At 38.8% G+C, this 15,093-nt stretch overlaps 1 protein-coding gene across 1 annotated transcript in view; it reads left to right on the top strand.

Moving 5' to 3' along the window:
• LOC121383688 (tyrosine-protein kinase receptor torso-like) overlaps nucleotides 1-15,093 on the top strand; it is a 74,155-nt gene that overhangs the window by 47,822 nt on the left and 11,240 nt on the right. Inside the window, exons 13-17 of the mRNA XM_041513782.1 lie at nucleotides 4,773-4,930; nucleotides 7,868-8,084; nucleotides 12,923-13,107; nucleotides 13,574-13,670; nucleotides 14,467-14,549. Coding sequence (XP_041369716.1) covers nucleotides 4,773-4,930; nucleotides 7,868-8,084; nucleotides 12,923-13,107; nucleotides 13,574-13,670; nucleotides 14,467-14,549 — 740 coding nt within the window. The remainder of the gene's footprint in view (nucleotides 1-4,772; nucleotides 4,931-7,867; nucleotides 8,085-12,922; nucleotides 13,108-13,573; nucleotides 13,671-14,466; nucleotides 14,550-15,093) is intronic.

Here is a 15,093-nt window from a genome sequence, read left to right as displayed (position 1 = left end):
GGACCAGGTCAGTTCTGCCAGTGTGTGAGATGGCTGCCCACACCATGACACTACCCCCGCCGAATCTGTCCACTTCCTGCACGCAGTTTGCCGCATAACGTTCACCACGACGCCTATACACGCGACATCTTCCATCATGACGTCAGAGCAGAAATCGGGACTCGTCACTGAACCACACCTGTCTCCATCGCAGTTGAGGCCATTGTCGATGAATCTGGCACCACTGCAGTCGGAGTCGACGGTGTTGTGGTGTTAAGATGACACCTCGAACTGGACGTCTGGCACGAATTCCTACCTCACGTAGGCGGTTCCGTACGGTCTGGTCGGATATCCTGCGCAAACCTGGTATTGTTGCGGCTGTGGAGGTGGCAGTAGTCAATCGTTCCCGAAGGTGGCGTACCCGGATGTAGCGGTCCTGCCCGGGGGTAGTGACCCGTGGTCGAACGGATCTAGGGAGGTCACGTGTTGATCCATGTTGCTGGTAACAGTCCCACAGTCTGGAGATGGTGCTTGGGGACACATGGAATGCCCTGGCAACGGCCGTTCTGGATTCGCCTGCGTCTAGTCGGCCGATGGCATTGTTTCTCTGCGGTTCACTGAGACGTGGCATGTCCTGGATTGTCAACTGTTGGCCAGATACAGAGGCCAGGCAAGCGAACACCCTGCACTTTTATACTGTCGGTATTCATGTTGCACGTGCAGACAACGCACGTGCAGTGGTGACATGGTTTGCACGTGGCTGCGTTTTTGCGAATATTCACATTTTGAAACTTTATTTTACAGTAGCTGCGTTTTATCGAATGTAACCGTGGGAATGTGTTTGGGACATGCAATGACCTTATATTTACAAAGCATGAACCGGTAGGAAACATAAAATCGGAGTTATAACCCATTTGTACCCTTTTGCGTTTCTTTTTTTGAAGAGTATATAAATACTCAATACAGTACTGCGTAAAACAAATTTAGCTAAAGCATTTTCAATATGGCTAATAAAAATTCCATTTGGCTAATATTTTGGCTACAGGTAGTTTTGATCCAGGGTGAGCCTTGCATTTCATCTTATATAATAACAGTTAGGGCCTATACAGAAATGAAATAAAGTTAGAAAAACATATCACTTTGTTTGACAATGTCAATGTTTTTAAAAAAATTTTTTAAATATAAATAAATATCTATATATATATATCTATATATATATATATATCCACAGGCTAGCCTTACTAGAATAAAAACTATCCACATGCTATCCGGACTGGATATAAAATGATCCGGTTAAACCGTACTGGGTAGTAATAAGCCATACTGGATGTAAACAGGCTAGCCATATGCTCATGCCAAACAAATAATGCAAGATATATAATCAGTATTAGTGGTATGCAAACATATCGAAACCATGAGTTCTTCCATATAGTAAAAACATGTGTTCCATGTATTATCAATGCACATACTATCCTATTGTCCGACACAATCCACGCGCTAGCCATACTGGATTATATATATATATATATATATAATATATAAATCCACAAGCTCACCTTATTAGAAAATTAGTAATAATAAAAATTATTCTTATTATCCACCGGCTACCCACACTGGATATAAAATGATCCGGTTAACCGTACTGGATAATAATAAGCCATACTGGATGAAACAACTACAGGCTAGCCATACGTGATGTGCCCAACAAATGATTAAGCCTTTAAAGATATCTGTATATATAATACATGGGCTATGCTAACCATACATCCTATGATCCATGTGTTAACCCTATTAGCTAATAATTGTAATTAACAATGCACATGTAACCGTATTTTGTCGGCAATAATCCACAGGAAAGCCTTACTGGATATAAAAATAAAACAAAATGTCCACAGGCTACCTTACTGGATGTATTAATCACCCACGGGCTAACCGGACTGAACATAACATGATCCATGAGCTAGCCGTACTGGATGTAATATGAAGCCGCTTGTTAACCATACTGGATATAAAACCCTTCCACAGGCCAACATTGCCTCTGCAGTCTAATCACTGAACATAACGCAGCTGTGTGCTTATTGCCACCCGTACACTTTTAGAGTATTTGCGCATGCCGAGAGTGTTGAGGTGTACATTGTCTGCCAAATATAATACTTTTGGTTCACTCCAAAAGCCCCGGTGATGCCAGAAAGAAATACCGGTTACGGTTTCTGTTAACTGTTGCAACCAAACATTCACTCGAACGACTCGTTCATTGTATACACCAGGATCTTGGAAACGAGGCAATAATTGACCAATAATAACCCACCGAACACTGGGTGCATGGAGTACAAACGCTGCAAAACTTACTATACTTTTTGCGAGTTTCTCCAAATTGTCGTCAGTACATCTACATATATCATTACCACCTATTTGTAAAAATACTATGGAAGGCTGGTATGATGATAGTACTCCCGAATGTAATTGCAGGGATTTGGGCCCAGATAAACCGTATATTTCCATATACTTACCATTTGTGACACCCAATAGCCGATATGTATTTTTGTGCTGGGGTGTCGTTAAACAAACATTCATTCACATTCACTCGGATAAACCGTACCGCCTCCCACCCCCATACAACTAACCTGTACTGACGTACCATCGAAACCCAGATTCAAAAATTCATTATCAATATCATTTATGAAATCGCCGAGACGGCGGATGCAAGAATGACCAAATGCTAGCGCTAACACAACCATTGTATCAAAACGCTTTTGTTAGTTATATCTCTAAGTCAAAACGGTTTACCTTGTCTTACGAAATGGTTTCCTGCCATGCGTTGCGTCATGTGAAAAGAATGGAATACGCGCCTCAATGCATACATTGTTCGTGTGACACTTTTCATTGGTCCGTTAATATCCAGGGACTAACGCATCCGTCCTATCAACTTGCCAAGACTAAACTCCACACAGTCGTCTAGACTTACGCATGGCAGCGGCGAAGCAAGAGAAAGCATTATTAAATTTAACATAATCTTATTAGGCTGACTTACATAAATATATTTATTGTCATAATAAATGTCATTTATGTTGATTTAGTCAGCAGCATTATTGGTTTTTAATCCTCGTCAGGCACAATGAACTGAGCAAATATTGAGTGCATGTGTATCATATTAGTTAGAAAGCCAATAAATTGCCGCGTGTGTGAATGGCATGTTGGCACTTAAACATGCAATAAAGTTTATATTTGCAAGAGCCATCATACATCAGAGTGGGTACTGCCACTCACCTCATTCTCGTAATTTTAAAGTTACAAACACCATCAAGTTAGTTTCGCTGAACTGGCCAAATACGATGTTGTAATGTCTGCCAATGCAATAAATATTTTAGAAATAATTTCTTTCTTTTTTTTAAAGTCTTCACTTACGTAAACCAATAAGTTGGAAGGCAGCGATACACATTGCCATTTTCCTCCAATTTGTAAAATCTTTCTAAGTTTCTTTTATGTCATGGTTCAACATTTCAGCAGTGAATCGATGTCCAATCTTTTTAAAAATATGTTTCGAAAACGACGAATAAATCATTGCTGAAACATCAGAAGATGGTCTGATCAGTTGGAAACATTTACCCAGTCCATTTCTGATACAATGAAATGCATTTCAATCAATTAATCCACTTACAGTTGAAATAATAATAATTTAAATACATTTTTACGAGTCTCTCCAGCATCATACTTTTTATTTCTGTAAAAGGTTCCATGATTCCATACCCGTATGTCCATATTAAGGCTACTTGTTTGGGCCACCATTTCCCCGATTTATTTTTGAAATAGTTTTCCCGTCCCATCTAGTTCCATCCGACTGATACATCAAAGGTTGTGCCGTCTTGTGGAGGAAGTTGCACATAAAAGATCCTTTGCTTCTAATGGACAACTCCTGTCATGGACAGAACACTCTGGCGAAGTCAGAAGTTGTGCCCACGATAGGCATGCTTGAACAGTTCCCTGATGGAAGCATGCCAAACATTACCCACACCCACACCCACACCCACACCCACACCCACACTATAGTGGGTTTCCAGCTGTCAGAATCATTAAATGTTTGGCGTCCAGTTATTGGCAATAACCGCTGGCTAATATGCTGTAGTGGTGTCGTCAAACATCAAATTTTATTGGCAATAGCCGATGATTAATGAATCAATGTGCTTTAGTGCATGGTGTCGTTAAAAAAACAACCTGTTAGCAGTAACTGATGATTAATGAATCAATGTGCTTTAGTGGTGTCGATAAAAAAACACCTCTGTTAGCAGTAACCGATGATTAATGAATCAATGTGCTTTAGTGGTGTCGTTAAAAACCCCCACCTGTTAGCAGTAACCGATGATTAATGAATCAATGTGCTTTAGTGGAGTCGTTAAAAAACCCCTCTGTTAGCAGTAACCGATGATTAATTGAATCAATGTGCTTTAGTGGTGTCGTTAAAAAAACCCCACCTGTTAGCAGTAACCGATGATTAATGAATCAATGTGCTTTAGTGGAGTCGTTAAAAAAACCCTCTGTTAGCAGTAACCGATGATTAATGAATCATTGTGCTTTAGTGGTGTCGTTAAAAAAAACTCTGTTAGCAGTAACCGATGATTAATGAATCATTGTGCTTTAGTGGTGTTGTTAAAAAAAACTCTGTTAGCAGTAACCGATGATTAATGAATCAATGTGCTTAAAATTTAGTGGTGTCATTAAAAAAAACCCACCTGTTAGCAGTAACCGATAATTAATAAATCAATGTGCTTTACTTAACTTTGATTTTCTCTTTCCAGGACAGACAGTTCCTAAGCAAGACAACCAAATGTTGTATTTGTTCTCCATCATCCCAGTCCTCCTCACCATCATGGTGATAATTGGCATTATTAAATGGCGCCGCTGTGAGCAGAAAATCATCAGAGAAAATCTTCTCTATATTCGCAGATCTCGAAAGGTACATGCTGAATGTTGTTGAGAGAATAACTGACAAGCTACGAGGAATTATGAATTATCTGTCCCGAGTGAATGAATGGTGTAAACAGCATTCATTCACGAGGGACAGATAATTCATAGCGAGTTGGTTATTCTCTTTATTACTCATTGTCAAGTGATTTTTAATGTAAAAATTCCTCTGCAGTCTACAACAAAGCCATCAGCCATCACGTCATATAATCTTATGTGCATTACATGACATAATGTAAGTGACATCGAGGCATAACAGCGTTCTTTTTACAGCCAAATGTTTACAGTACAAAATAATACGACTGTAGTTGCATTAGAAAATAATAATTTTTATTTATGTCACTCTCCAGAAAAAGTTGTGCTTCATTTCGTTAGCAGTGAATATAACAGAAACACACTTAATGGACTTAAGAAGGCCATTTAATAATAAATGACGAAAACGTTTGAAGACTCCTTTTTTCGCATTAAAAATTAAAATTGTTTACTGAACCATGACAGATGGAGTTCAAATACCTGCCACAGATTTGCATTCAACACAAATCATCCCATCCACAACCTTTTCTGTGAAATGTTTTTTTTGTTATTCGCATACTCTCAGGCACCATTTTATGGTAAATAATGACAAATAAAGGCAGCCAAGGGCCTTGCCTTCAGGCTGTTAGTGGCAAGTACATACTCAAACATCATGGTGCTAAAATGTGGATTGGATTTGCCATAAATATATTTATATAAAATAAATATTAATATACATGTACTACTAAAGCCGCTACTTATGATATTTGTAATCTGACTCATGAATGGAAACATTATATGAATGAAAGTAAAGTTTGGGCCATGGCAACCAACCAACCAAATGCTCTGATTTTTAAGTCAGCCAATCAGTGGCTGTAGAAGCAATATCTGGACACTGTGCAGAGATCGAAAAAATATTACCCAGTATATATGAGCCCATATGGGTAATAATAAATAATACTACTACTACTAATAATACCCAAAGTTATTTCGACTGGCACAATGGAAAACATGAGACAAATATATGGTTGGTTTTTAAACTACAGCTATTTGGTGTTTGAAAGAGAGAGAGAGAGAGAGATATCAAGAGAGAGAGAGATTAAGAGAGATAGTGAGAGAGAATCAGCAAGGAGAATTAGAGAGTGAGGGAGAGAGCGAATGAATGAGAGAGAAAGAGGGAGAGATAGAATGAGAGTGAGAGAGAGAGGGATGAGAGAGTGATAATGAGAGAGACAGTGAGATAGACTGAGAGCGAGGAGAGAGAATGAGAGCGAGGGGGAGAGAGATAGTGAGAGAGAGAGAAGAGAGATAATGAGAGAGAGAGAGAGGTAGAGGTAATGAGAGAGAATTAGAGAGTGAGGGAGGGGGAGAGAATGAATGAGAGAGACATGGAAAGAAAGAGAGAAAAATGAGAGAAAGAGGGAGAAGAGAGATAATGAGAGAGAGAGAGAGAGAGAGAGAGAGAGAGAGAGATGATAATCATTTATATGCCATTTCCCATAGACAGGACAGCACATACTATGGACTTTTTGCACCAGTCATGGTCAGCAGATGTTATTCCAACCCAGTGTACAAATCTGCTCCATTCTGTGTAACCTATCTTGAATAGGCATGGAAAGTCGTGCCTAGTTCACATTAAACTGTATGAAATGCATGTGATTACTAAAGAGTTTATGCATCGTCAACCTCTCAGCAAAATTTGCCTAATTTTTTTTTAAAGCTTTGGAGACCAATGAAAAAAACTATTGATTTTTATACAAATTCTTTAAAGATTATTTAAACAAAAACAGGAAGAACACCATTTGCTTTTCTTATTCTTTTTTAAATAATTTTTAAAGAATTCATTTCCGTTTGTATAAAAATCAGTTTGTTTTCATTAGTCTCTAAAAATGAGTTGGGCAATTATGTTATAAAGCACATTTTACCTGTTAATTCAAACATATTTTTCTACAAACCACCAAATGTATTTAACCGAAATATTTGCACAGAGAAGGGTGGAAGGATGCTTAGCCTAGAGCTCTCCGCTTTGATCAATCTTTATTATTAGCTATATCTGCAATGATAGATCTACATTTAAACAGGATTTGCCTCGGGTCATTTCAACTCATTTTTGTGCTTATATCCAATTAAGGTTCAAGCACGCTGTGCTGGGCACACACCTCAGGTATTTGGGGCCGTCTCTCCAGGACAGTTGTTAGTTGTTAGTGGTTAATGAAAGAGAAGAGGTTTGTAGTGACCCACTGAGTCTTTAAAACTCGCTCTGGGAGGGAGCTGGCACCCGACTGTGAGCCCAGTACCTACGAGCCTAGGGGCGAGTTATGCTTCAGTTAAGGGGGGTTTCCGAAACAATATGTAAATGTTTATAATTTGAAATTATATATTTTACGTGGACATCAATTTAGATCTACGTGGTGGGGTTGGGGTTTTTTGTTACCGAGGGGGGTTTCTGTGCAACTGGGAAACTCCTCATAATACGCCCCTGCAGCCTTATGTCCGATGGCTTAACCATGACACCACCGTGGCCTGTGTGCTTCGAGCCACATCTCTCTTGCTCATTACCCTCATTACGAAAAATGGGGGGCGAGACGTAGCCCTAGTAGTAAAGTACTTGCTTGATGTGCGGCTGTTTTGGGAGCGATCCCCGTCAGTGGGCTCATTGGGCTATTTCTCGTTCAAGCCAATGCACCACGACTGGTATATCAAAGGCCATGGTATGTACTACCCTGTCTGTGGGATGGAGCATATAAAAGATCCCTTGCTGCTAATCGAAAAGAGTAGCCCATGAAGTGGCAACAGCGGGTTTCCTCTCTCAATATCTGTGTGGTCCTTAACCATATGTCTGTAAATAAAATGTGTTGAGTGTGTCGTTAAATAAAACATTCTTTCATTACCCTCATTACAAGATGTATGTCTTTAGGAGCTGAACCCGCTGTATGACAGTGTCGATGCTGGAGCCAGCTGCAAAGATAAGGTGCCCTTTCTGCCTGCAGATGAGTTTGAGATCGATTTCTCACGAATTACGTTCCTGTCAGCCCTGGGCGAGGGAGCGTTTGGCCGAGTCCTCAAGGCACGACTGGACAAGCGATGGATGTCGGATGATGTGGATAAAATTGTCGCTGTCAAGATGCCTAAAGGTATTAGTCCACCAAAAAGTAAAAATGCATAAAGATATTAGTCGACCGATTTGTCAAAATGTCTAGAGGTATTAGTCCACCGAACAGTGTATCTGGTCAAGCCATAACTTTCTTTTTCATTGAGCTGATATGATCTGGCATTCATTGGTTTCTATGTTATGGTCGCATTATTTTGTGTTTCTGTTTATCTCACAGCAATGCTGCCATGTGTGTGTGTCTGTCTGTCTCTGTCTCTCTCTCTCTCTCTCTCTCTCTCTCTCTCTCTCTCTCTCTCTCTCTCTCTCTCTCTCTCTCTCTCTCTCTCTCTCTCTCTCTCTCTCTCTCTCTCTCTCTTTACCTCTTGCTTTCTCCCTCTCTCCTCTCTCTGTCTGTCTGTCTGTCGCTCTCTCTCTCTCTCTCTGTATGTCTCTCTCTGTGTCTCTCTGTCTCTGTCTCTCTCCCTCTCTCCCCTTCTCTGTTTCTGTTTCTCTCTCTTTCTTTCTGTGTGAGTGAGTGAGTATGTTTGTGTGTTATTTTTTAAAATTATAATTTTATTTCTTTATTTATTATTTTATTTTATTTTTTATTTTTTATTTTTTTTTTATTGGGTCCTCACGAAAATAAAATAGCTCATGTAAATTAAATTTTAATAATAATATAAAATCTGTTTTTGTTTTGTTTTTTAAATGTATAAAATAAAATTAAAATATTAATAAGTAATTAAGAGACCCTATAGATACAGGGTAGCCCAGTGGTAAAGCACTTGCTTGATGCACAGTCGGTTTAGGATTGATCCCCATTGGTGGCCCCATTCCAGCCAGTGCACCACGACTGGTGTAACAAAGGCTGTGGTATATACTATCCTGTCTGTGGGATGGTGCATATAAAAGATCCCTTGCTGCTAATCGAAAAGAGTAACCGATGAATTGGCGACAATGGGTTTCCTCTCTCTATATATCTGTGTGGTCCTTAATCATATGTCTGATGCCATATAACCATAAATAAAATGTGTTGAGTGCATTGTTAAATAAAACATTTCCTTCCTTCCTTCTTCTATAGATACAGGAGAACTAGCTATGACAATCAGGTGATACCAGCCCTAAGTTCAACCAGTGAACGTTTCGCTAACGTTCGTGAACTATTTGATTGGTTTCTGACATGGCCATTTGGTTTAAGGTGAAGCGGATTCATTCATTTCAACTTATTTTCGTGCTTATATCCAATTAAGATTCAAGCACGCTGTCCTGGGCACACACCTCAGCTATCTGGGCTGTCTGTCCAGGACAGTGGGTTAGTTGTTAGTTAGTGGTTAGTGAGAGAGAAGAGGGTGTAGTGTCCTTACACCTATCCACTGAGCCCTTAAGAACTCGCTCTGGGTTGGAGCCGGTACCGGGCTGCGAACCCCATACCTACTAGCCACCAAGGCCGGTCGTGAAGCGGATAAACCAGTCATGGGGACGTTTTTCTGCTCGTCCTGGCTGATCTCAGCCCTGATGTTCATACTATGTTGGCTGTATCTTGCAGCAATAAATACTGAATCCTACTGGTATTTAGTTACGGAGTCGCTGTTAAATTACAGTCTAATTTAGATGATGTAATCACACACCTTACCATGGTATTTTCAACGAATATACCACGATCAAATCCATAAAACGTTTAGTATAGTATAGTTTATTAGTTTTAAGCCTTCCGGCTCTTATGCATATATTTTATGTACAAATCAATAACATTTGACAAGTGGTGCATAATTGGAGGATGGACAATTAAATATGTTGAGAACATAAACATGATGTATTTTTAAGATATTTACCAATATTACATAATTCTGTTCTGTTTTGAACAGACAATGATTGCACGAGTTTAAACACAGATGGTTAGCGACAGTAGTATTTCTTAATATATATTGAACGTAATTGCATGTACAATTGCATGTACAATGGACATTTCAAAATAAAGTGATATTCATACTCTATATCATTCTGATTACACATCTGACCTTTCCATTGTGACCTTTCAGTACCATAATATCTACCTTGTTCAACAAACAACTGGTGAGAAGAAACACAAAATTGGGTTACAAGATTAGTGAAACAACCTGCGTTCAACCAGACCGAGTGGAAAAAACCCCGTCCGTAGACTGGTTTATGCGCTTCACAGTAAACCAAATAGCCACGTTTGGAACCAATCAAATAGTTCACGAAAGTTAGCGAAACGTTTGGTGTCTGAACTTGGGGCAGGGCACCGTTCCATGAAGTGATCTTAACGCTAAGATCACCTAAAGTGCTTCCACCCAGAGGAGTTTTAATGTGTAAGGCCACTAAACCCTCTTCTCTCTCATTAACCACTAACAACTAACCCACTAGCCCAGATAGCCAAGGTGTGTGCCCAGGACAGCGTGCTTGAACCTTAATTGGATATAAGCATGAAAATAAGTTGAAATGAAATGTTATTAGCGCTAAAATAACTTTTTGGAATTATCCATCTGGAAATTAATTAAGCATCACCTAGTTTGTACCATTGTGACTTATGCCACGCAAGTAACTGTGACCATTTCATAGATACAAAACACGTAATCAATGTTCTGTGTAGACTTTACAGAGGATAATGAAAAAAAAAAACAACCTGAAAGTACATATATATAACACTGTCATTACGTCGATATTTAATGTATTCTAGGGATAAATATATACATGTAAACGTGTGGTAATTAACAATAGAGTGGGAAGCTGGAATCACACTGATGTGTTTCTCAAAAGTAATTTGTTCATGCCATCTCGGTAAAAACTCTCAATATCAGATTTAAACCTCTGTTGCATGGACAGCTACTTCTTGACGTCTTTTTGGTTGCAGTACAATTCGGGAAGAGCTCAGTTAATTTCCAGGTGTATATCTTTAAAATAATGCATTGCAAAATGGTCGACTGTTACAAGTGTTTAATAGTCACGATATTTGCGATTGTAATTATATTATTTGACTGGATTGTACAGTTGCTCATTGTAAGTAGATTTTATCCAACATTGACAACAATTTGGTACATGGCTGCGGCCCGGGTCCCCCCAAATTTTGAGACAGTTATAATTTTATTATATATTAATTTTCATCCCCCTCCAAACCTCCAAAGTTCCCTTGGCTTTCCGTCTCATGTCATTGCACCCCCCCAAATGGAATTTCTGGATCGGCCACTGGCAACGCCATACAAATTACATGTGACGTCATTTGAGATTGAGTTTGGACTCTAAACGTTTTATAAGCACGGGCCATGGGCCCCGTTCCACGAAGCAATCTTAGCACTAAGATAACCTTGTGTGCATACGGCAGCGGTGACCTTATTGCTAAGATCGCTTCGTGGAACAGGGCCTTGGTCAACACAATTAGGGGTCTAATACAGTAAACATCAAATAAAGCACTAAATGATGGCTTGTGTTTTAATTTAAAAAGAAGGATTTATAGGATATTAAACAAGCTTCCATTTCGTATCATGTTTATGTCCCGAGTGAAATAATTTTCAATTGTCACGAGCTTTAGCGACGGACATAAACATGATACGAAATGGTAGCGAATTTAATATCCTATTTATTACCCATAATCGATCTTAATTTATATCAGTCAACTCGTTTCTTTGTAACTTCTAAGGTTGTAATGTGCCAATTGATGACGTCAAAAGTGTTACGTCCCACTTGGCATTCTAGTGGGACGTATCACTTTGATATGTACCGAGATATTTTTAACCATATGGGTAATAAATGTTTTTATTTAATGACGCACTCAACACATTTTATTTATGGTTATATGGCATCAGACATATGGTTAAGGACCACACAGGTATTGAGAGAGGAAACCCGCTTTCGCCACTTTATGGGCTACTCTTTTCGATTAGCAGCAAGGAATCTTTTATATGCAACATCCCACAGTCAGGGTAGTACATACCACGGCCTTTGATATGCCAGTCATGGTGCACTGGCTGGAACGAGAAATAGCCCAATGGGCCCACCGACAGGTTGTTTTTTATTCAGTTTCTAGAACAACAGTGAAGAAAGTTAACAGTAATCTTGTTAATTCCGATTTTAAAATGTTATGACATTTCACTGTTTTATTATCTCTAATGTTTTATTATCTCTAATGTTATCTTTTTGTTTTGTGTGAAGAAAAAAATCCTCAAATCTCTTCTTTTTTTTGTATATATATATACAACGAAATCAATACACTGTATAGGCGCCATTAGAAGCACTGTGATTATAAAATGTCTGTTGTATGAGCAGTGTTCCAATGGACTTTATTTGCATTTCATATCCCTACAAACATGTTTGTGTGCAAGTAGCCTAAGTGACATCTGTATTGTTGTCACTTTCACCTTGCTATCTTGAAATTACAATACTCGAGGGCAATTACATGTACGTCTTGATTGCAGACCATCAGAAGTGTAGGACATTTTAAAGCCGCAGACCCCAGTTTCAACATGTCATAATGGACACTATAAATTAGATTAATCTACAAACCTTTAATACATTTGGATAAAGTTACAATAGAGTGAAACATGAGTGTGACGATGAAACGGGGAAATATCCTAAAAATAAATAAACTTGAATACGTCTCCATAACTGTTACTTCTCAAATGAACGTGCATTTTTAAAAAGTTAAAGAAACAAATCCTTTTGTTGTATTAGAAACACTAGGAGACCAGAAACCTTTTGGTTGTACGAAAATGGATAATCTAAACAATAAAATATAAGTTTGATTTCAGTGATCATAAACGGCTATAATAGTGAAAAAATATGTTTTAGTGTTTATAAACTAGCTAGGGTCTGTCACTTTAATTAAAGTAAGTAATTGCCTGATAACATTGTGGGGTGTATTTTCAGACCACGCTACTCCGGAAGAACGGCGGAGTCTCTTAATGGAGATTGAAATGATGAAACAAATGGGACATCACCAGAACATTGTCAACATGATCGGATGTTGCTCCACTGGTGCCACTTTGTGTGTTATTATGGATTACTGTCCCCTGGGAGATTTACGAACGCATCTCAGGCATTACAGAGAAAAGGCAAGTTTATTGATTGATCAGGCAGACCCCATTCCAACCCACCAGCACGTATATTCGAAACATGTTTCTTTGTCTGCATGGAGGGAGGGAGGGGAGGGAGGGAGACGGGGGTAGAGGGAGAGAAATAGAAAGAGAGAGGAGAGGGCAAAACAGACTATGTATGTATGTGTGTGTATATGCATTCTGATGACAGGTTATTGTAGAAATGGTATACCATCAAGGCAAATGAATTAAAGGAGCATTGCAAAAAAAGTTATTTATTTATTTTTTAACCATTATTCTCCATGTCAAGAATTATTTAAACCTTCGTATATATGTATATACCGTATATAAGACTTCAGTTGCTCTCTTTCACTGACAAACATATAGCACATGGTCATTACCAACCAGGTATTTATCACTTATACTATTACAAATGATATTATTAACCATGCAACTTCAACTGTAAACTTGTTATTGATTTCAGTATCTGTATCAAAATGGCCAGTCATTCAGCAGCAGTACCTTTTTGCTTAACACGCAACAGCAAAAACTTCCAGTTGGCAATGACTGCTCCACAGAAGGTAAGTCGAATTTATTTCCAACACTGAACGGTGAATACCTTGTGGGAGGAGGGAAATATAAAACTACTCCCTATCTAGATCATTTAAATCATCATTCACTAATAACTTTAAGATATAAAGGTCATAAGTTTACAGTCAACCAAATAAATAAATAAATTTCATTCATTTCAACTTATTTTCGTGCTTATATCCAAGTAAGATTCAAGCACGCTGTCCTCAGTGGGTTAGATGTTAGTGGTTAGTGAGAGAAAAGAGGGTGTAGTGGTCTTACACCTACCCATTGAGTCCTTAAAACTCGCTCTGGGTAGGAGCCGGTACTGGGCTGCGAACCCAGTCCCTACCAGCCTTATGTCCGATGGATTTAACCATGACACAAATGTGGGCCGGTGCTAAATACATTAATTCAACATATTTTCGTGCTTATATCCAATTAAGGTTCAAGCATGATGTTCTGGGAAAACACCGACTATCTGGGTTAGTTGTTAGTGAGAAAGAAAAGAGTGTAGTGGTCTTACACCTACCCATTGAGTCGTTAAAACTCGCTATGGGTGGGAGCCAGTACCTAACAGCCTTATGTCCGATGGCTTAACCATGATATTTTATATGCACCATCCCACAGACAGGATAGATCAAACCAGTCGTGGTGCACAGGCTAAAGTGAGAAATAGCCCAATAGGTCCACCGACGGGGATTGATCCCTGACCGACCATGCATCAGACGAGCGGTTTACCACTGGACTACATTGTTAGATGGCCTTCACATTATTCAATTGTATTGAAGCATTTTTCATTTTCAGTGCCTGGACTGCCTGAAGAACATCCTGAACCTATTAGTCAAGCAACACTTTTGTCATATGCCTTGCAGATAACAGCAGGAATGGTAAGTTTGAATTATGTGATTTATTCGATTCATTATGTACATGTAGTATTACACAAATGTCCACATACACCGTGATCTACTTGATCAAATACCACACCCAGTGTGTTGTAACCACTCCAGATTACCTCTAAGGACAGGGAATTACAAAATGGGCTCATAACTTCTAAGGGTTTTAATGTTTGGTATAATTTTTCTAAAAATAAATAAAAATGTACTACATTAAATATTTCTATCTTTTGTGAAAAATTTGCAACTGAGTTTTTTTTTTTTTTTTTAAAGTATATGCACATTGTTTTTAAACTAACTGTAAAGGGGCACCAGATCAATGACTGGAACCGCTACGTAAAACCATGCAGCACCAAAGCTCAACAAAGGCTAGACCGAGTACTCTTGACTGTAGAGGGCTAGACGGACATTTGGACAGATATTTAGCCCTATATAGTCAAGAGACCCTTTAGCTATGTAATTTTTGGGCAATCGCTGCCCACCTCACAGTAGTCAAAGATTCCCACTCTAATACCACAACAATCCTATGTTTGACGTC

The sequence above is a fragment of the Gigantopelta aegis genome, chromosome 10 (assembly GCF_016097555.1).
Source record: "Gigantopelta aegis isolate Gae_Host chromosome 10, Gae_host_genome, whole genome shotgun sequence".
Classification (NCBI taxonomy): Eukaryota; Metazoa; Mollusca; class Gastropoda; order Neomphalida; family Peltospiridae; genus Gigantopelta; species Gigantopelta aegis.
This window is presented reverse-complemented; position numbering and strand designations above follow the sequence as displayed.